General features: G+C 38.1%; 2 protein-coding genes across 3 annotated transcripts; both read left to right on the top strand.

Moving 5' to 3' along the window:
- Nucleotides 1-3,004: 3,004 nt before the first annotated feature.
- On the top strand, nt 3,005-6,327 carry LOC146310408 (interferon-inducible GTPase 5-like). The gene is made up of 3 exons (XM_084742338.1): nt 3,005-3,162; nt 3,784-4,348; nt 5,333-6,327. Exons 1-3 carry the CDS (start codon nt 3,121-3,123, stop codon nt 5,968-5,970), a joined length of 1,245 nt encoding a protein of 414 aa, XP_084598464.1. The 5' UTR covers nt 3,005-3,120; the 3' UTR covers nt 5,971-6,327.
- A 9,047-nt stretch (nt 6,328-15,374) lies between these two features.
- On the top strand, nt 15,375-20,439 carry LOC146310407 (uncharacterized). Of its 2 annotated transcripts, none has more exons than XM_084742821.1 (4): nt 15,375-15,498; nt 15,718-15,911; nt 18,141-18,234; nt 20,132-20,439. In XM_084742821.1, the coding sequence occupies exons 1-4, from the start codon at nt 15,460-15,462 to the stop codon at nt 20,264-20,266; spliced, it is 462 nt and encodes a 153-aa protein (XP_084598947.1). In that variant the 5' UTR covers nt 15,375-15,459; the 3' UTR covers nt 20,267-20,439. The 2 variants fall into 2 exon arrangements, with proteins under 2 accessions (XP_084598947.1, XP_084598948.1); XM_084742822.1 differs by having other exon boundaries at nt 15,671-15,911.
- The last annotated feature ends 2,147 nt before the right edge of the window (nt 20,440-22,586 follow it).

The raw sequence follows: 22,586 nt of genomic DNA, 5'->3' as shown, positions 1-22,586 counted from the left end.
ACAACAATTTGGTTTTGTAGAGAGGTTTGTAAAAAAAAAAAAAAAAAAAAAAAAAAAGCTGCACAAGTTATATTTGGTTATACTTTTCAGCTTCTCCTGTCTTCTCATTTTTCCTACCTCTTCCTGCCTAAATTCCCTTCACACACACACACACACACACACACACACACACACACACACACACACACGCACACACACAGTTTTACTCTTTTCCTGTCAGAGGACATGTTGCTAGCTAGCGCCATGTTATCTGTTGGTGTTTGCTGACTGAGTTGTGATGATTGGACCTGAATGTGTCCTTAAATTTGTGTTGGATGTCTTGGATGTTGACAGGAGTTTTTATTTTCCACAGGTTCCACAGTAAACACCAGAACATGTAACTGTTCTGTGAGGACTCGATATGTAACATGAACTTGTTAAGGTTTGACCATGGAGATTCACGACACGAACATGTCTCTGCCCCCCTCCTCTGCCTCTGTCTCCTGCTGCACACTGTGGAAAAAATTCTTCGTCTAAATAGTGAGAGTTGCGAGTTCTCTGAAGAATTACCAAGACGGTGTGATGAATCAGATCTCTTTACTTCATGCAGCATGGAGAGAAGACTCTAGCACAGAGTTCTCTGAAGGTCTTTACAAAGCATCTTGCCTTATATGCAAAACAACAGTTGCTGATTCTGTAACAGTGTCGATTCAATCATTCCTTTAACACTGTGTAGACACACTAGTCTTCCTGAGTGTACTGTTCCACTGATTTGATTGATTGATTGTTCACTCAGGCTTACAGTCACCTTCCTGTTTCACAACTTACATACAGAGACTCACAAAATTAGTACATTGATTATTCATCAAATTTGTTCTTCTTCCACAACACGTTCCATCTTACCCTGCTGTGACAATTCGTGGGCATGTTTTTTTCTACAAAGTCTATGGTGGCCATCAGCAGGAGGGCAGGTACATGACGTCACATGGAAGAGACGCATAAGGTTTAGAAATGCGTGGGGAAATGTAGCTTCTGTGGACGCTACCGTGTTATTTGATCACTAAAGTAGCTTCATTACTGAAAAGCTATTTGATGAAGAAAACGGCGACATTATGACCACGTTACTGAGAAATGTAGTTAAACTAGTAACGCCGCTACTTGTAACGCTGCTGTTGCCCAACACTGAAAATCAGTGGGACGGCTGGTGTGTTTACACATTGTTAACACCAGGCAGAAGATTGAATCAACTTTGCTGTGTTTGTGTATTCAAGGCCAGACCCTGTGAAAGACCCTTCAGACAGAAAAAGAGATTTGATTCATCACACTGTCTTGGCAGTTCTTCAAGAACTAGCAACTCTCACTATTTAGACGAAGAATTTTTACAACACATGGGCAAATATTGCTAAATATTAAAAATGGTTTGAGTCATGTACCAAGAAAAATGCCAAACATGCTGCTCTTTTTCTGAGTCTCACACGTTCCACATGCATGTCAGGTTATAACAACTTAAACAACTTTTGTGTAATTCTAACATTAAATATTACAAACGTATATTTGACTTTATTACACATATGACTGCTGTATAATTGACTGTTACATGAGGTCATGTTCTTTCATCCCTTTATGATGATGCTTTTCCCTCTTGCTCATAACTGTCACTGTCTTCAGACAGTGATAGTAATAAAGTGCCTATGTTTGATTGCTTCCTCTTTGTATTTGTGTGTGTGAGATCAGTGCCGGCAAGTGTTTTAACTACACAGACGGGACAACAGGAAAGGAAAGAGAATTTGCTCCCCAAGTTTGTTGTCAAGGCATTGCTTCTCCCCAAGATGCCATTTTTATTTGACTCTACATCAGCATCTTACAAAGATTTGAGAAAGGCTCACATCATCACGTTTCCAAAGCAATCTAAACTATTATGAAAGCTGAAAAACACCATGAAAGAAGAAATATCAAAACCTTGGAAGAGGTGAGATCCAAATGACATGATACATATTAGGTTACGCTCTTTATTAGGATGGACTGTCTTACAATATTTACCAAAAATGAAATAACTGAAGAGACTGTTGGACAGAGGACACTGCTGAAGTGACTTCCAGTCAGTAGTCTGCAGTGAAAGGGACCTCCTGCAGCTCTCTGTTTGTTGTTAATCAGATCATTTCTTGAAAGTCAGCTGATTCACAATAATCAATGAGTTACTAGCACTCACAGAATGACATTTTCATTGGTCTAAAGGTCTAAAGTGTCTAAAAGGTGGAGCTTTGATAAACCTTTATCTGTTGTTATTTACTGGAGCAAAAAACTAGCTTGTCTTGCAGGTCAACAGGTCACAGTAACTCGAAGGCTGGTCTGCTCTTGTCTCTGTTTCAACATCAAGATATCAGTGAGTAACTTCCAATATTCAGAAAAGATTTATTTATTTGTTTGTTTGTCTTTGGAGTTTTCTTTGTTTGTTTCCCCAGTACAACAGAACAAGACATTAACAGGAATAATAAAACAGACAGAAGTGTAGGACAGACATGTCTTTTATTTTTTAAGTGATCCTTTCAAAATGGATCTCAGCTTCTCCATTTTAAGACACGTCATGACTTCCTTATAGAGCCTTCTCATGATAAGAAATGTGCCTCGGCCTCACCGCCAAATTTGAACAGCGGTCAGCGGCAGATCCGAGCGGTGCGCCACGCCGCTTGGTCAGGCGGCACCGCTCTCTCCTAACGCCAGATATGTGGATTAGGATCTATTGTGTTATTGTAGATATATAATAGACTTCCAATATATAACTCACTAAACTGGACTGGACTTCAGTATTGGAGCCACAATGCGAACCAATCAGAAAACTCGGAGGCGGGTAAACTCTGATTGGCTGCTTCAGCTCCAATGAGGTTGCAGCATGCCGGTGGCATTGTTGCTACCCGCCAAAGGTCAAGAAAGAGGAAATTTTGACTGGATGAAAACACATTTTCTGCCAGTATTTTACTTTAAATATTAGTATTATTGAATGTTATTACATTATAGTGCTGCAGTGTTGCGTTGATTGTTAACATTAACGTTACACCTCCATGTATCTTGAAACATCAGCTGCTGAGTGACAATTTTCAGGTATTTCTCTTTTAGCAATCTGCCTGCTGCTAACTTCAGACGATGTCTTCTGAACCGAACGAAAATGTCACACCACAGTCACCTGTAAGTAGTTTGTGCTTTAGTATTATATCATGTTTTATGAACCTTTATGAAATTATGTTTGTTTTTGTCTGTACACCTTTAGCTTGTAAACCAAAGTTAGCTATCTTGGTAGGTTGCTAAAGTTAGGTCAGTTAATAAATGTTGGGGGAGAAAAGCAAAAGCTTACTAACGTTAGAACATGGCACTCTTAAATGCTTGATACTGATTGGTCAATCAGAGAGACACATCTTGAGCGAGTATGCTGCAGACTGCTCGCACACCAAGAATGAGTTTGTGAGAGAGCACAGAGTGAAACTGAGTGAAAGGGGAAATTATTGGATGTTCATATTGATCATAGCATTAGCAAACATGCAAAGACATTTATTTAGGGCAGAATAGCTTTGTGTCTGCTCAGTCTGAAGTTTTTTTTTTTTTGCTCACATTTAATTTTTCCTCTGAAGTTGATTTATGTGTCACATTGCAAAGACTGAACATGCTGCTGCTGCTGCTGCTGCTGATGATGATGATAATAGCTACATGTGTTACTGTATCACCACATGGTACATTTGATGTTTGATCATTGTAGGATTCAATTTTCCATCACTGCCAATAGTGTCTTAATAACTTCTTTTTCTACTCCAGTTTTCAGGGGTCGTCATGGATCTATTATGTTCTGAAATCACCGGAGAAATTAAAGAAGCTCTACAGAACAATGATCAAGGCTTAGCTGTTACAAAGATCAAGGAGTGTTTGGACAAACAGAATAACACTCCACTAAACATCGCCATCACAGGAGAGTCTGGCTCTGGTAAATCCACCTTTGTCAATGCCTTTAGAGGCGTAGACGACGAGGATGACAGAGCCGCCAAAACTGGTTGTGTAGAAACCACCATGGAGGTTAAAGATTACCCCCACCCAAAGTATCCCAATGTTACATTCTGGGATCTTCCTGGTGTTGGCACCACCAACTTTCCAGCTGACCAGTACCTGCAGCATGTCGGATTTGAGAGGTTTGACTTCTTCATCATCATCTCAGCTGCTCGCTTCAAAGAAAATGATGTGAAACTGGCTTTGGAGATTCAGAGGATGGGCAAGAAGTTCTACTTTGTTCGTTCAAAGCTTGACAACGATCTACGAGCTGAGGAAAGAAGGAGGGACTTTGATGCAGAAAAGACTCTTGAAAAAATCAGGGAAAACTGCATCCAAGGTGAGTGACCTGCTAACGTGATCATTTATAATAATAGTGAGATGATCATATTAATACCTTTATTTCCATTATTAAAATGGAACAAGCCTCTTTGGGACATTAAAGAAATCTATCTATTAATATTTAAAATGTTGATGTTATTCATCAAAAATGTTCATATTTAAAAGTTATGTTATTCAGTTCATATTCCCACTAAAGGAAAGAAAATTGTACCAGACAAAATTCCACAAATGAAAATCCTTGAATGTGTTCTTTATGCTACACATAATAGATTAAGAATGGGTCACTCAGAATAACATAAAGATTAAATATTGAGTTCTGTTGGTTTATAAATGCATGCATTATATGTCAGGATGAATACACTACAGTACATTTGAACATTTTAACAAACAGTAAGTATATAATGCTATAGACATTACTGTGATCGGTTTACTGTCACTCTATTATGTGCAGCTTTTTAACAGTAGCTTGGATGATGACTGAATGTGTCCTTACCTTAAGTTAATTATCATTAAATGGCCTACATCATAAAAATCAAAATGACTTTGCATAATTATAATTATCCATGTAGCCATATGTCATACTTGTGAAAACTATGCTTTCACAAAAAGAAAGAGAAACAGAGAAAACTAAATCACCTGATAGATTTCTAAATCAATTCATCTTATGACTCTGAGGTCTCCAGTGATTATTAATTACTCATATTTTTGCTCACAATTAGAGAAAATTTTACTGCAGGAGTTCTTTGTGAATATATAGAGATATCTTTTATGCAGTGCATCGGCCTATGAAAACAATGAACAACAATGTAGATCTTGTAGGCAGTAAAATAGTTGATAAAATCACTGGTGAGAAAAACATTGGGGAGCAAAACCTCTTAACTTAAAAGTGAACATTATTGTTCATGTATTTTAAAAACAGTTTAAATGCTTTCATCATTTTATATAACAAGTCATCAAACCATTTATTCTTTTTGTGACACAGGTCTTGAAGATCAGGGTATCCAGTCTCCTCAGGTCTTCCTGCTGTCCAGCTTTGAGCTCCACAAGCATGAGTTCACTCTCCTACATGAGACCCTCGAGAGAGAACTTCCTGCCCACCAGAGGGATGCTCTGCTGTTCGCCATGCCCAACATCAGTCTGGAGATCATCAACAAGAAGAAAGAGGCTTTCAAGAACAAAGTAAAACATTTTGCTTCTCTGTCTGCAGCTTCAGCAGCTGTACCTGTTCCTGGGCTTTCTGCTGCCGTTGATGTAGCCATGCTAGTTACCGTTGTCACAAGATACATAGTTGGGTTTGGTCTTGATATCCCGTCCCTGAAGAGGCTGGCTGATAGCACAGGTGTGCCATTTAATGATCTGATGGCTGTCATCATTTCACCACTGGCTCTGGCAAGAAAAATAACCCCTAATCTTATCATGAAGGTGCTTCTTCAGTGTGGAGGTGTAGCTGCTCTGTCCATAGCAGAGGAAGGGTCCAGATTCATTCCAGTAATTGGAATCCCAGCAGCAATGGCCCTCTCTTTTCTGGCAACCTACAGAGCTCTCAATAGTTTCCTCAGCATGCTCGCTGATGATGCACAGAAGGTGTTTGAAAAGGCTCTGCAGAGTACTAAAGAGTAAAACCCTAGTTTGTTTTTCAGCACACATTTTAGCAAACATACAGAATTAGTTTAGCAGCTGATGACCATCCAGTGGCCTTTATATATGCAGGTGTTCGTCTGACAAATGCTGAAGCTGGTTGTTTTGTCATTCAGTGGAACAGATCTTTGTTTGATGAAACTTACTGCATGTTGTTGCTTTTGAGATCTGAAGTGATAATTATCACAATGTGGTTTAACTGTTAAAATGCCCATGTAATATGTTTTATGTGGGGACAACACAAAACCATCATCTGCAGCATCATTAGTGATCTATTTGTAATGTGACGTCATACTGAAAGGTATACAGAAAAGTCCTTAAAAGATCTTATTCTCTTGATAGAGCCTATTTGAAAACTTTTGTTTTAAAACACATATTTCCTTCTTTAAAGTAATATTCCAGCATATGTCTTATGTACTATCTTATGTTTGTAGGCAGACGGGCTGATTTCAGAGACGCACTAGAATGACACAGATTCTGATATTAACCAACCTTAAAGACTGTGTTCATACGGTTGATTTTATTTGTTTTGAGATATGAGTTGTCATTCTTATATTGCATCTTATATGACATCCAATACAACACCTTTATGTTTGGCAATTTTGATTAATAAAGAAATTGATGTTATCAATTCTGAGTCTTGTGAATTTATATGTGTGCCGCCTCACTAAAAGTTGTCGCAGGCAACGTATTTTTCAGCTATACTTCCAGCTTAACATTATACTTTTCCATCATTGTCCCTCCAAGAAACAGGCAGGTTGTTGTGTTTGGCAGAATTTAATGAAGGAAAAAATATTTCATTTTATAAAACTGCAAAAGAACACAAAATACAGACAAGTAAATACCTTGTAAGCACTTAATAACATCTCCAGTAATAATTAGAGAAAAAGTTACAGAAAAAATATTACTGACAAATTAATGCGAACAGCCGCTTAAAGGCATGTCAAAATATGGAATAACCCATGAAAGGACAACGGTAAATATAATTTACAAAGGTAAGAATGCTTCAGCTATCAAACACTAATACATCCATGTGCAGTAATGTAATTTTGTAACAAACTAAACTAACCACCATCAAAATACTGGACCCAAACTCAAGAAATAGTTACATAAACATACAAATATGAACGGAAATAACAGATGACTTACGGATGAAGCCGGTTTGTGAATTTTAAAGCAAAGGATTAAGAGGATTGTCACAGCTGTGCTCGCTCTGCTTCCTGTTTCTCTATCAGTTCACTTCTCTCTCAGTGCAGATACTTGCAATCCTCACAAGCTGGTGCTACAGAACATATAATGAAACCAAAACACTGATTCCAATACAAACTGGTAGTGTACGTAACTTAACTTTAGTTAACTTAAGTTAACTTTTATTATTATCTGATTGAAATTTTAAAATACGCACAGTAGCAGCTCTCTCAACACAGTTTGACCTGAATGGAATGGAAACGTATTGTTAACACTTATTTACCCTATTATTTTATGTCCAATGGCTGCTGTGAAAAAGGTCCACAACATTGTTATTGTTTTTGTTTAAAAACAAAACAAAACAAAGAACGTTGAAGGCAGCACAGTTACCATGACTACAGTCAACCAACAGGAGCGGAATCAAAACTGCACAGTTTAAAGTCCAAAGTTTATCTTCACTGTGACGAGAAAAAGTAGGTAAATTGAGTTCTTCATTAGTATCAAATTGAAAAGTGCTTAAAACCGTTTACTTTAGTACTAATCTGCAGCTATTTTTGCAAAGACGCTAACAGCAGTGCTAGGACAAAAATGTTGATGCTAAACAGTAGGAAAGTTAACGTTAGCATATTTCTAAGCTAACTTAGGCTATCCTTACATAGACTTAGCTAGTGTACCTATAAAGAGGTTTTACAAGAACCTTCAGTACAATTGTTCTGTTAAAACTGGTGCATTTAATAACAACATAATTTTTGTCAGCAACATTCAAGTTTCCTGAAATGTTGTTTTGAAGACAGGCGTAGCAAGCTAACTTGGCTAACTTCAATGTTAACTACTTGACTCCAAATACAAAGAGCTCCTGTGCTGGGATACTAGCTTAACTAACTAAACCGTGTTCCTCTGGCAGGCGATCCAAAGCTGAGGCGCCGTCACAGTCTAGGGACAGTCACTGCAAGTCAGCAGCCTTGGTGTGGATTCAAAAAAAAAAAAAAAAGGCCAGTATTAACTGTAAACTTACACTTGACGAGGTTTAGTCTAACTTTTAAAATGGTTGCCGTTTTGAGATGGATTAAGAAAAATAATTCTCTGATGACCCATCATGAGCTAATAAACAGTTAAGCTAGCTTGCAAACAAAGTCAAGTTTTGTTGACTTTTTAGTTTTCTAGCAAGCGATATAACATATCATGTTTTTTCCATCATTTTTTTAGCTAGGTAGCAAACAGTAACCATTTCCCCCCTCTTTTATACTTACTATTTACTAAGTCGAGCATGCATCGAGCAAGCATCTCCATATTGATTCAACTCTAATTTCAGGTTACATTCATTAAATGTTTACGTACTAAACAGATTAGATTTGAATTGTGCTACAGAGCTCTGCTTAATTTTAAACTTTGGTTTAATCAGTTTAAACCTAGTTTTTACATTAGAACTAATCTTAGATTACAATAATCGTTGTTATTGCAATCCAGGCTACAAATTTGGAATGAAAGCTCTCCAGTTCAATGAAGTGAATTTAATGTATTTTTTAAATGAGAAACAGTACTGCTGTTTGTCAGCCACAGATTTCAATTTGTACCTGAAGAAGAAGTATTCAGATCTTTGACTGAACTGACCACACTATGAAAATACCCCAAAAGCATATTTCAAACAATAATATTTACATACTTTATACTGTTGGCTAGTTTAATTGACAGTAATGTATCATGTTCTCATTATATGTTTGTAGTACTGCTGCCCTGTGAGAACCATGAAAAAATCAGCTTTAATGAACTCAGAACAAACTGCTTTCAGCTTTGTGACAATGTATCTCCCAGCTGTGGGAGAATTTCACTTAAGCCTTCAAAAAGGCTCAAAATCAACACATTCAGAGACACATGATTTTTACTGGAGAGGAAGGGTGTGAAAGATTGTAAACTGAAAAGTAATCAGTAATAAAAGCTCTCAGACAGTTGTATGTTGTTCTACATCTACTACATATTACCATGAGTGGTGGGACGTAACTAAGTATAAATACTTAGTAACTGTACTTAAGTAGATTTTTCAGATATCTGAACTTTACTTGATTATTTCCTTTTCTGACAACAAAACAGGCTTGTTACTTTAGTTTGTAATACAAGACGAAAACAACATAAAAAGACATGACAAAACAAAAATGACATCAAAGGAGTAACAAAACGAATATGATGAACACAACATAACAAGATGAATACATCAGACGAAAATGACTAACACTACGTAGTAAGTCTTAACAAGACGGGAAAAATGAAAAAGATGTCACAAAAATGATGGAACAATAGATAATGAAATGAAATTTAAGTAAAAGACAAGATAAAATGATGCAACAAGTTGAAAACATCAGACGAAAATGACTAAAAGATGTAACGACAAGAATGATGCAAAAGGAAACAACATAACAAAACATAACAAGATGAAACCGATGCAAAAGCAGTAATGAGCCAAAATCACATCACAAGAGGAGTAAAAGATGTAAGTAGACAAAAATAGCATAAGAAATGTAACTGGACAATAGCAACATAAGAGACACCACAAGACAAAAATGACGAAAAAGACGTAACAAGACAAAAATGAAAACAGAATGAAAACAAGATGCAGCAAGATGAAAATATGACAAGATGTAACATGAAAATAAGACATGGAATATGTAAAACAATGTAAAATAAGTAAACAGCCGATAACAACGACACAGTGTTCCACAATGTGTTCTCCACTGTACTCAGGAGCTAAATTGTTGGTCATGGGTGATGAAGAGAAGATGGCAGACCTGGCTGAACTGCATACAAGTCTGCCGCAGGTAAATGATTTAAAGGTGCAGAAGTGGAAAGAGTAAAAGGGCTGGGAGCCTTCTGATGCCTAAAGAAGAGGGTTTCCACAGAGTATAGAGGGCCTGATCATGTCCCTCTTGGTGGACCACCATGGGACAAAATATGAACTGTAGTCATGGAGAGAAAGCAATTATTTTTTGATCGAACCTTCTGTATTGTGTTGATTTTGGAGGCCCAATGGACAAAAGCAGTTGTGTTTCCACTGCTATAACCACAATATATATATATATATATATCTACAGGGGGGCACAGATCATCTTCTATGGTGGCTGCCATGTTGCACCATGGTGTTTCTACAGTAGCCCAGAATGGACAAACCAGTCACTGGCTCTTGGGGGGTGGTCATGCCATTTTGGGGGACATCGATCAGTTTCCTCTACACACTTGGAAGGGGAGAGTGAAGCGGGCGGCATTCATTAACTTTTCTGTCCTTCATTATCTGCAATATTCCCTCTACCCTTCATCCCTCTTTCCTCAGCTAAGTCTGAGAGAGAAGAGGCAACGGGTGAAGGAGATGAATGAGAAAATTGCAGTACGTCAGCGACATATGAAAACGTTTGAATGCATCAAAGAGAAACGTATTCATGACTTTGAAGGGAGCCTCAAGACAATTTACAAGATGATTGCGGATGACAAAACAAGGTAAGCAGCGGTGGACTCCTTGCCATTGTTAATTAAGCTTTATTGAAATATTCCTTATCCAGTATTATAATAAACTGTAATAACTGTGATAAATGTTGTCTCTGTTGTCAGCTTTGAAGAAGACAGCAAGTCCAACTCAAAGATGACTGCCACCATTGAGAAGTTAACTGATGAAATGAGGGACATAAAAAGGTAGCAGTATGATCATTTTTAAAATAAATGAAAGTACTTTCTCCATGTTTTATGTATCATTTATTGTTGAGAATTGTGGCAAATTGTATCCTGCCAGAAAACTTTATCATTACTATCACTCTAATTTTTTCTGGTGAACATTTATTTTTATATATATATATAAAACGTCTGTAACTAAAATGAAATATTTGGGTTTGCTTAATTTTTTTTCAATTTCTAAATTTGCTCTGTACCAGAAAACACCCTTGACTCAGACAAGGATTCACAACTTCAAAAAATAAAATAACGTGTTAACATCCTTCAAATTCTAAAACTAATGTACCTACTGATAACATAGGTATAAAAATGTGCCATTATATTTTATGAAAATGTTGACCACTTAAAGTTGTGTCCCAGATTTCCATCAACTGTCAGATTTTTACAAAAAAAAGAATCAGGCATAAAAAATGTTGAAAAAAGACAGGAATACTGCTCAAGCACTGGTAAGATTGCTATTTTTTGCTAAATTAATTTAATAAATTCTGATCAGATGTCTCGACCATAGAGTCAGTAGCCCTTCAAATCAAAGCTAAGTAAGAATTATGGTTTAACGTGTTTATTTTGATTATCATTAAAGGAAACTCTGAAAAAATAAAATGGCTACTCACAATGACTATGCTGTGAAATGTTTGATTTCACATTAAAAATTTAACATTAACAATTCCATCAAATATTCCATCTTATAGAGTTGATATCGTTGCTGAGAAAAGGTGACATAACTTTCAGTTGTCTTTAATAATTAAATTATGTGTTTGAAATTAGTACCTTTCTCGATTTAATAAAATAAATAAGTCAGTTTTCCATTTGGGCCACACAGTTAAAAAACAAAAAGTCTGGACACGCCCCTGTATGTGACATCAACTCTGTCACAGAGAAGTTCTTTTCTGTTACATTAACTACATATATATCCATAGGGATTAATAAGGTGAGTTCACATCAACAAAAAAAATCATGCTACACCTGATATGTGTACTTTGTGTTATAAATGATTTTGTGTGTATGACGGACTTGACAAAATTCAAGTCCTCAGCCACAAAAACTGCTGTTAAATAAAAATCACTGGGAGGTTGGCCTGTCACAAGGTGTAACGGGCAAGAATTTGCTCTTTTAAAATATTTGTTCCCAGCATAATTGAACATAAAAAAAAAAAAAAAACCCTGAGTGGTACATGAAGCGTTTGACCAGGTGTTGGGTGTTCAGAGAAGAACTATAAGTAAAAGTGAGCAGTTATTAATCTGCAATGACTTTTTTTTTGCGATGGAATACAGAGGACTTTTACATGGATTTAAACATAGTCTTTGTTTTTCATAGTGAATTCGACAAGACTGAGAAAATCTTCAATAATTTGGAAACATGTAAGAAGATTCTGTTGACTCCGGAGTTGCAGGAGCCCCAGCAGGCAGAAGCTTTGAAAGGTCAAGTCCCTTCTCAGGATGAACAGAGTCAGCCTCAGGAGTCAGAAGTTAGGCAGGGTAAGTGTTAAAACCCACCGAATCAACACAAAATAGATGAAAACTGGCAGACTGAAGCTTATTAATCAACTCCTATTGATCTTAAAGTTCCAGTGTGTAAGATTTACAGGGATCTATTGGCAGAATATAATATTCATAGGTATGTTTTCATTATGATTCATAGTGATTTTCATGGCCACCGCAAGTTGTTATGACCTTGGAAGGGGATGGTGTGGCAAGGGTTTTGCAATCTGCGAGCTCACTGCTAGCTTGTACTGTCAATTTTCTCAGAAAAAAGAGAGAAGCGTTTTGGATTTTCTGTCTGAAGGCACATGACCATATGCCATGATGACCCCGATGAAAGCCTGAGCTGAAACGCGTAGCTCTGAAAATAATATTATCAAACATATTGCTGGAGTTTTTGTTTTTTTTTAGCTTCTATGCATGGAAGTAGGTGATGTGCCAGAAACTCCCACTTGCTAGCGCACTGCAAGATGCCATCAGATGCCACTAAATCCTGCACACTGGTACTTATATCAAACCCAGTCTGAGCTGTCTCATCTTTTCCAGATATGGAGATATGGATGATCAAAATTAATAAACAGTGCTGTTTGTGTGTGAGATCTGGGACTCTCTTCAAAGGCCACTGATTTAGTATTGTCCTTCATTAAACAAATAATTCACTACTTTTTATGTGGATGTCCAGTCAGTGTTGATGGTAAATGTCAACATGGTAAAATCACTTGAAGCAATAAAATTCTAAGTGTGTTAGTCTGGGAACTAGGGCTGTGATGATAACTGCATTACCGCAATACCGCAGTCATGTGACTTTTTTTTTTTTGGGGGGGGGGGTTGCGTTCATTACTGTCATCACCACAAAATTTTATTTTTAACCGTCAGTGTCAATACATCCATGGATCAGTGCTTTCACACATAAGTCAGAAACACAGCCTCTGATTGGTCAACAGACTCCACCCACGTGGAGCTTAACGAACTTGGCAGATACATCCGGCACCCCTTCCATTCAGACAGAATTTCATGAGCTTCGGATCTGATCATGCCAATCACAGCCATTTATCTAGTATGTCACCGGTTCAAAACTCCCAAAACTAGGTTCAAACTGTCAAACAAAATAATAAATAAAAAGATAAAATGTGAATCAAGATTCTGTTACTGTATTGCCTCTTTTTTTTTTTTACCTGAAATGATTTCAAATGTAGGTTTGGACTCCAGTCCAGATAGAGTTCTGTCTTCAACCACAGTGTCCACAGTGTCCGCAGCCCTCAGCGACACACTGTAAGGACACACCAACACATCACATCCATGACTAGATAAGTATTTGTCTTCTAAATTCATGTCCTCTGGTGCAGTGGTTCATTATGGTTTTTAAACTAGTTTAATATTAAGAAAGATTCAATTTAAACTTCTCTTTAAAACCCAGTTTAGTTTTTACTCTAAACATATACTAAATTTAACTCTGACGGACTGAGGAACATAATCAAATCAAGAAGGCTGTTAATTGAGAAATATGTTAATGGAGTTCTTAGGCAGTTAGAGACAGTTACTAATCCTAACTCCGGTGTGTGTTCAGAGCAGTGGGCTTTAGTTTTCAGGATAATGGCCTTGACAACCTGCAGAGCGTCCCTGAGTCTGGAGAAGAGGGAGGCAGCTGGCTTAGTAGATTGTATACTAAAGAGGATTTCAACCTATTGTTACAAACCGGCTCAATGAATGCAACAACAAGAAGGGGGAGGCCACACAAGGGGTTAAAGAAAAAACAAAAATAATTTATTAACTTAAACTACCACAGAATGTAACACAACCCAAAAAGCCACTAGGTCGATGCCAGCTGGAGGAAGGGAGAGAGACAGAGTGAGCCGAGGGCCCAGCTTTTAAGCCCAGAGGCCCAGGTGAGCTCAATCGGCTGATTACCCTCCCATGTCAGCCAATGAGGAGCCTCTCCATTAGCACCTGGAGACAAGAGGGGAGGGGGAGGGGAGAAAGGGCAGACAGGAGGGAAAAACAAGCGCCTTTCCTGACTGGCACGTAACACTATTTAATATACACTCTATAGCTCCAGCTGACTATTTGGACTACTCTACCTCAACTTTGCACACTCATTTGCTACATATTGCTCCTTTAATGTCTCCAGGATCTAAATTCTTTCTTTCGCATTTTAGGGACAAGAACTCTAAAGTGGACCGTGACAGCTCAGAATATGAGGTCAGTTCTCTTTAAGTGCTGCCACTCTTTTTTTTATCTTGAGTGTGTAGTTGCAGTGCTGACAGTGTGGGGTCCCTTTCCTCCTCACTCAGGAGAAACTGGTGCTGTACATGTCCGATTCCCAGCAGCCACTGGATCTGGCGACAGTGTTGAAAGAGCAGAGCTTGTCCGTGATGGAAAACTCTGCCAGAGTGGATGTGAAACTGAAGGAAGTCCAGCAGAAAATCAATACGGCCACGAACAAAATGTAAGCATCATATTTATCCAAAAGGCTCATTTTAACCTACAGTCCCTGCAGTCCCGGGGTTATCCTTAGTCTGAGTATATGACAGAAAGTATAGCCTTTTTTTTAATCTAAAACTCAGAATATTAATCCAACTAGACTGAATAATACACACATACGATATGTGAGATGAATGTATTTGAGGTTTATAAGCCCAGCTGGGCAATACACTACACTGAGATGAGAATACAGACACCACATCTTAAAGCTCATTTATGCTCCCTTTTCATATGAAAATAGACACGTACCTTTTAAACAATATAACCATCACTGCCCACATACTTTCATGTGTTCTTTACGTCAGCATCTATGTTAAGCAGTACATTCACTAGAGGGTGTCGCTCAGAGTCAACCCTGAAAGAGAGTTAAAAGACAACAGCTGTCAGCTGTCTTCAAAGAGTTATGTAACACACAAGAGACATGTACAGCAGGCACAGACAGATACAACATACCACAAACAAAATACTGTGTACAACTTGTGACAATAATCCCACTCAATGCTGTCTTCTCTCTGTGTTTAGAAAAGAGGAGCAAGAGAAGGTAATAGTGTGGGAAAATGACAAGACGAAAAGAAGACACAAAGAGCTGGTGGACGCTGATTGGCTAAAAAAGATGGTTCAGCTCCACGAGTCATTAAAGACAGAGGACAAGGTGAGGAAGCAGAATGTGCTGTACTTTTCCCAACATCACTCTGTTTCAAGTCTAAAAACTGCACGTGAGAACTTAAAATGAAATAATCTAAAAGTTGGCCCCAGTAAACTGCACACAGCATACAAATTCAGACCAGATGCTCAATGGTTCACTCCATCTCCTCTCATCCCAGTTGTCTCCTCCTCAATCATGCGCCCTACCTCCTGTCCTTGCTCACAGGACATTTTGTTGGGCGCTCTGGGCAAGAAGATCAAACAAATCCATGCCTCCTGCGTGGACAGCTGGTTGACCCACCTCAGCACCTTGGAGAACCTGACCAATATTGAGTACCGCATGTGTTCACTGCTCGACCTCGTTGAGAGCATCCCTGCAGACCGCTTGAAGATACAAAGACAGATCAAGGAAAAAGAGAGGTTGGTCTCACTCACAGTTGGCTGCTAGACATTCCTGTTTACATACATATATTAGTACATTAGTGTATTGTATTACATAGTTATGAGTACATAATACATTATCAGACATTTTATAGTAAGACTCACTTTACAAATGTGTTATAAATTGTTTATAATTGGGCAACTAGGTTTGTAAATCATTAATAAACAGTTATAAACAAAACATAAACAAAAGTTTTCCAACACCAATGTGAGGTCACTATGGGGTCACTATAGGTCACTGTGAGGTGTATTTTTTTGCTCCTGATATGTCTTGTAACACATGAAAAACAACACCTGGATATGTTAACAAGGGTAAAAACGTGATTTTCACCAGAGGGGGTCTTTAATTATATCAAGACCTGTGATAATAGGCTGCTGATATCATGCTGAAAATGTCAAGGAAATCAACATTGCCAAAGCTTTAGTGCATGAATCTAGTAATTTGATGAGTTAACTTGATGTCAAATGAAACTTTTGACTATTAAGATATGGTGACGCTGATTAAATGCAATAATTTCTTAACAAATACAGACAGGTGTAAATGCTAAATAATCTGATGCTTAAATGGTCCACATAAATGAGGGCTCACTATTTGGCAACCAACAAGTTAGTGTTTTCCCTGTATTCTAAGAAAATGTTGCAACCTAACTAGAAACCATATTATAAACTATTTAATAGTCTTAGTGGTTTAGCTCTACAAATTGCACTGAAAAATTGAAAATGTTTTCTTAATGGTGTAAATTGCGCAATGGCAAATTTTATCGTTTCAGCTTGAGCCACTAGGTTGCCTGTTTAGTTTGTCTTTTGCTTTGGCACGTGCTGGTTGTTATTATTTCATTGTGCATCCATCTCAAATAGAAGGGTTATGTATAAATCCACTCAGTTTTTACTCATTCATCTAAGCAGACATGGATAATCCTCCTTTCACACAGCAGTGTAGACTGCCTCATGAAATAAAATCCTTGATAAGGTGAAGTCCACTGTATTGATCCAAGCTAGCTGTAGGCACCCTCCTTCCTGCATTACCTGCTGACTAATTAGCCTTTTCATCAGACTTCTTGATTACAGCAGCAGGAGGAGAACTTTACCAGTAAAAGCCTACTGTACACCCACAGTGTACTACACAGAAGCAAAAAATGTACAATTTGTCACCAGTTAACATGTATAAAACAATTAAATCAGTAATAATTAACATGTATAAAGTTGCTCTTCATGAAATCAGTTTATCTCCAAATTTAGTGATTTTGAACTTTTCAACAAAACTGAAAGAGGGAGAATTCCTTTAAGAGTCAAGACAAAATTAGAAAAATGAATTGCCACAAAGCTAAAAACATAGATGTTTTTCTTAGCTCCTGTAAAGTTGACATTTTAGAGATAAGTGATTTTCACTGGACGGCAATGATAAACAATAATAAAGTTTGATATGATGACTCTGTTCACTGCAGTTTACACTCTCAGCTTAGTTTCTGCTTTTACTGAAGACTGAAATTCAAATGGACTTATTATCACACTGCAGGTCAAAGTAATATGTAACTCAACAATGCCATTTGTATCATATTTGAAAAATGAGTTTCTGAGACCTCTACAACATCAATATGATCAACACTTTCCAGAAAAATCTGTTGTATGCAATTTGAGACATGTCTTCTGCCCTCTGGTGGATTCTCAGTGCACTACAGTCAGTAACGGGCTTGTCTCAGAGTGCCAAATCCAACATGGCTGCCTTCACTGTGAAGACTTCACAAAGTGATTTGATTCAGAACTCAAAAATCGATCCCAATCATTGATTGTCTTGAAAGTATGAGCTTTTTTTTGCAGTACACAGGAAACAGTAAAGTAGAAAACTGACCAAGTTTGTGCTGGGTAAAAAGCTTATTCAACTGTTACTGGTGCACAGAGCAAAAAGGGTGTCTGGCTTTTGTTTGATAATAACAGAAAGTGAAAATATGTGTGTATGGCCCGTGTAAATCATTTCTGAGTACAGTAACAGTGTGTGGCGGTATTGTTTTCGTCAAATGTAGACATTGTCAGCAGAACACTAACACACAGCACAGCAGTTTGTGGTCGTCCTGGCATGGACAGACATTTCAGACCGTCTTTTCAGTCTTCAGTGTATTATGACGATGTGCAGCGTAAACTGATGGCAGTGTCCTCGAAGACCTGTTATATGAAGCCCTTTCTTTTCCTACATTCTATATCATGTTCCAGGCAGCTCGAAGAAAATCTGAGACTGGAGGAGGAGAAACAGCGTGAAAGGAGTAAGAAGTGCTCGCAAAGGTCCCTCAGTAACATCAAGAAAAATGTGAGTCTTTTACACTGAAGAATGGATACATGCAGTACTTTATTTCTTTCATTCTTACTCTTCTATTTCTTATAATTCTTATAATTTATATGTTTATATATACTTCTGTTCTTGAATGGGAGCAACTGTAACGCAAACAATTTCTTCCCAGGGATCAATGAATTATTTCTGATTCTGATTATGTTATTGAGTTAATTTTGTATTAGATTTTATTATCACTCATAAAAATGTGTTGAATCTTACACTGTTAAAACAGAAGAAAAGTTGAGAAACACACATTTTCAAGGCACTGGCCACCCCCGAAATGTGATTGGCCACCCCATTATCCTAAAGTATGATTGGTTATTTGTCCAGTGAGAGGGGGGACCTTAGTTTGACCAAATTGTTTGATGAGCATTTCTGAAGGTGCATTGTTTTCTTTTGTATGTAGCCAGCTTTTAAGTTTTTACAAGGTTGATCTACTAGACTTGCACCGATTAATCGGCAATGCTCGGAATCGGGCCGGTTTTCACGTGACTGGCCTTGACCGGTGACCTGCCGGTCAGCCTCACAAATCCGGTTCTGTGCCCGTCATGGTCACACACATGTTCTGCACGATGGTCACGTCATGCGCGCAGCAGACAAACTGACCGTGACGTCAACACAGCGCTGATAACAGCTACACACTCAGACACACGTCTGCTTGAAGCTGGTGTCAGAGACAGATTCAAAGAACAGGATAAAGAGAAGACAGACAGTCTACAACGAGACAGAGCAGCTGACAATGTCGCAAAACAGCCGTAAACTCTCAGGCTAATGCTAGCAAGCTAGCAGCAGACTGCTGTTCACAGAGGGACAGTTAAAATCTCACCTCCTGTTCTGGCTGAAGAATAAACAACCTGTGTTGATGCGTCTCCTCAAACATTTTCTCATCCAGACTCGTTTAACTTCTGTGTTTGTTTTTCTCACGGCAAAGTTTTACTTCAAACTGTTGCACCGCGTTAGTCTCCGGTTTGTTTACATCCGCTTCCACAAAAGATCTCGTGAAATCGCGTCCCACGAAATCCCGCGAGATGATATCGCGAGATCACGTTCACCCAATTCATAATCTTAATATAAAATTATAACAAGGCCTGGTTGTAATCTGCATGATTTTGGAGAAAGTATTAAATGAATATTTAATAGTCAGTGTCTTATTATGAACATATTTACAAGAAAAGTTGCACAAAATCGGAAATCGGAATTGGCTAAGAAAGTTGAAATCGGTGCAAGTCTAAATCCCACCATCCAGCAACAGTAAACTGGAGTACACTGATGGAAGTGAAAGTGAAAAATTAATTAGTTAATATTTTAATATTTTCAACTAAAACCCATTTAATTTTCAGGCATCCAAATAATTTTTAAAATACATTTCTTTGGTTTCAAAAACTCAAAGGTTCAACTTTATCTAAAGATGAAAAGTAAATTCTCATAACTAAAGAAAATATTTCGGCAAAACATTTTTCATTTGTTTCCAAACTTTAACTTGAGTCAGGCTCAAATCTCAAAAATCTAATGCAGTAAATTGCCTTGAAATTTTGAGTTGTTTCAATTTGTTTCACAGTATAAACGGCATGTATAATGTATGACATGGATTTGAAGGAAATTCACTGGAATACATGACAGGTCAATACAGACATGGGGTGCTGTTCTTAAACAAGATGAATCTGAGTTTATGGGAAACGTGGTTGTAATTTGTGGAACCTCTACTAACACTACCTTTGTGAAAGAAAGACACTAAAGCTCATAAATCCACATCTTAATTTTTAAAAGACATTAAGAATTGATCTGTTCCTCTTTTTCTCAAACATATAGTCAGTCCTTCTCAGTATTTACAGTTACAGAAACAAACCTGGGTTTCATCATTTTTCTCTTTTAGACTAGAAAGCTCATGCCCAGATCCATCCCCATGGAGAAGCAGAAGATCCAAGTCCACGATGAGGCCGACATTGCTTTAGAGGACGAGCTCAATGCCTACTATTTCAACATTTCTGACAGTGAAGACTCAGACTGAGAAGAGGGAGTCGAGACCCAGTGCATGGCTGGACTGTATGTTCAGTGTGCAAACATGTTGACCGCTTGTTACAGGGTCACTCTGTGGTAGTGTCTAATGTGAATTACTGAATTAGATGCTCATCTACAGTCTTCTGTAGTGGTCCCACTGCTATTTGTTGTTTAAAGTGAACTGAATGATTAAAGGAGAAATCTGTAATATCTGTACTGTAAATCATAAAATGACCATGATATGTCATCAGAGATTAAGGAAAATTGCCAAATTGAAATACTTGCTTCTCTGACAACAATGCTGCAGCCGTGGTCTCCTCCTCTGAGATTCCTTTCCTACTGTCCTATTGTTTGTTAATTAGAATTCAAATTAATGCTGAATGTTCGTCAAACGAGTTAATGTCTGTTTATGAGTCGTAAGAAATCGTTAATAGTCCTTTAGAAGGAGTGGATATTCATGATGCTTAAACTGAGCAACATGTAAATGGAGTCTGGCAGGCAGTGAGACCAGGCAGTCACTGAGCTCCAACTCCACCGTGTGTGTTTTCAGAGCAGTGAGCTTTTGTTTTCAGGGTAATGGACTTAGTTTTACATTACATTGACTGATCAACTTACAATGGAGGACTCAGCCTATTTAATATACTGTCTATGGCTCCAACTTGATATGTGGAGTGCAGTACTCATTTTTTGATATGCACTTGCCACATATTGCTCCTTTGAGCTATGTTTGAATAAAAAAAACAAATCTGTGTTCCATTTGAAGGAGAACTTGTGTTAGTTCTAATTATTCTGTTTTGTTAAGGTCAGGATTTCTGGAAAGACACATTGCTGTGAGTTTCAAATGTTTTTTTTCTGGTGCTTTAAGCACCACAGGACATTTACAGTTTAGTTCCATGATATTGGAGAGAAGACAGACATCTTCATGGCTAATATCTCCAAAACTCTGCAAGTCACACCAAAACTACATGGATGGATAAAGAGCACTAGAGCAAAGATATGTATTTTTGTGGTGATCTGTCCCTCCTCAAATAACATAACTCAACACTGGTTCACCAAAGGTTTTTCGGTTTATGCGCAGAAGTTTTGTCAGTCATGTATGCAACACATTACGCAGGTAAAACCAAAACCATCACACACACCGCTCAACCACCACAAGACAGACCATTCGAACATTTGATGATGGATTTCATAGAACTGCAATAACCCAAATCAGTGAATTTCTTGCCATTGACCTCAGACAAGATTGTGCATACCACCCTGCCAGTGGAGGTGCTGTCGAATGAGAAAATGGCACTCTGAAATCATAATTGGCCAAGTGTTGTGAGGAAACAGGACTGCCATGAACAGAAGCTCTGCCTATTGTTCTAATGCATATGAGAATGAGGAATAAACATGAGTCCCTTTGAAATTCTTTTTGGCAGACCTCCATCCCTAGGAGTGGAGCCTGTAACCAGGCCACTCCCCTCCACTGGCCTATTTGAGGATGACATGGTACAATATTGCAAAAACTTATCTTTCACTCTCTCTCAAATCTCTCAGCAGGTGAAATCAGCCCTTCCACCACCAGCTTCCACATCAATTCATGATTTGTGCTACAAGTGATAAAAAGCCAATCGATTGTGGATTTAATGAGAAATTGAATTGTTACGCCAAATTAAAACCCAATTTATAAAGAAAAAGAATTTAAATGTCAATATTTCAGTGCTCACCAGATGAATTTCGTTGAATTTCATTCGTGGAATCCCAGCGGCAACGGTCTGGGGCGTCTGCGGTCAGTCCTCCCTTGAGGTTGGAGGCTGGAAATCTTTTTCCTTCCAGGATGGCCTGTCACTGTCCGCGCTCCGTCCCAGATGATTGCTCGAGGGATCCCACAATTAATTGTAATTGTAATTTCTTATTTCTCTGTGTTGAAACTGCTTGAGATTCCCCACCTCCCACTGAGTGCACCAAGATACCAGGACCTTTTGTGTTTTAAATTATCATGTCTAGACCTCTTGACGATGGGAGCATCTGAATACAAAACCCTGCAGAACACCTCTCATGTGAAACACATCCTAGGGAGTCGGTGCCAGTATCTGACAAAAGAGTGAAAACACTGAGTAGGGTACTGATACCTCCAGCAGACAAAAGGGTGTGAAACACACCTTAGGCATAAATCTTCAGGCGTAAATGTTTAGGTCTCCCCATGTTCAGGCTCTTTCTTCACTCTGACCGCTGGTGTGCTGATTGACCTTCTTTGCAAAGAAAATAAAAACCTTGTTGGCTGGCAGAAGTCTCTATTTCATTATTCACCAGTAGCAGAAAATTTCCACAACAGTACCCACGCTAGG

The sequence above is a fragment of the Lutjanus erythropterus genome, chromosome 18, assembly GCF_056507025.1.
Source record: "Lutjanus erythropterus isolate fLutEry1 chromosome 18, fLutEry1.hap2, whole genome shotgun sequence".
Lineage (NCBI taxonomy): Eukaryota > Metazoa > Chordata > Actinopteri > Lutjaniformes > Lutjanidae > Lutjanus > Lutjanus erythropterus.
The sequence above is the reverse complement of the archived record's forward strand: the minus strand, read 5'-3'. Positions and strand labels throughout refer to the sequence as shown.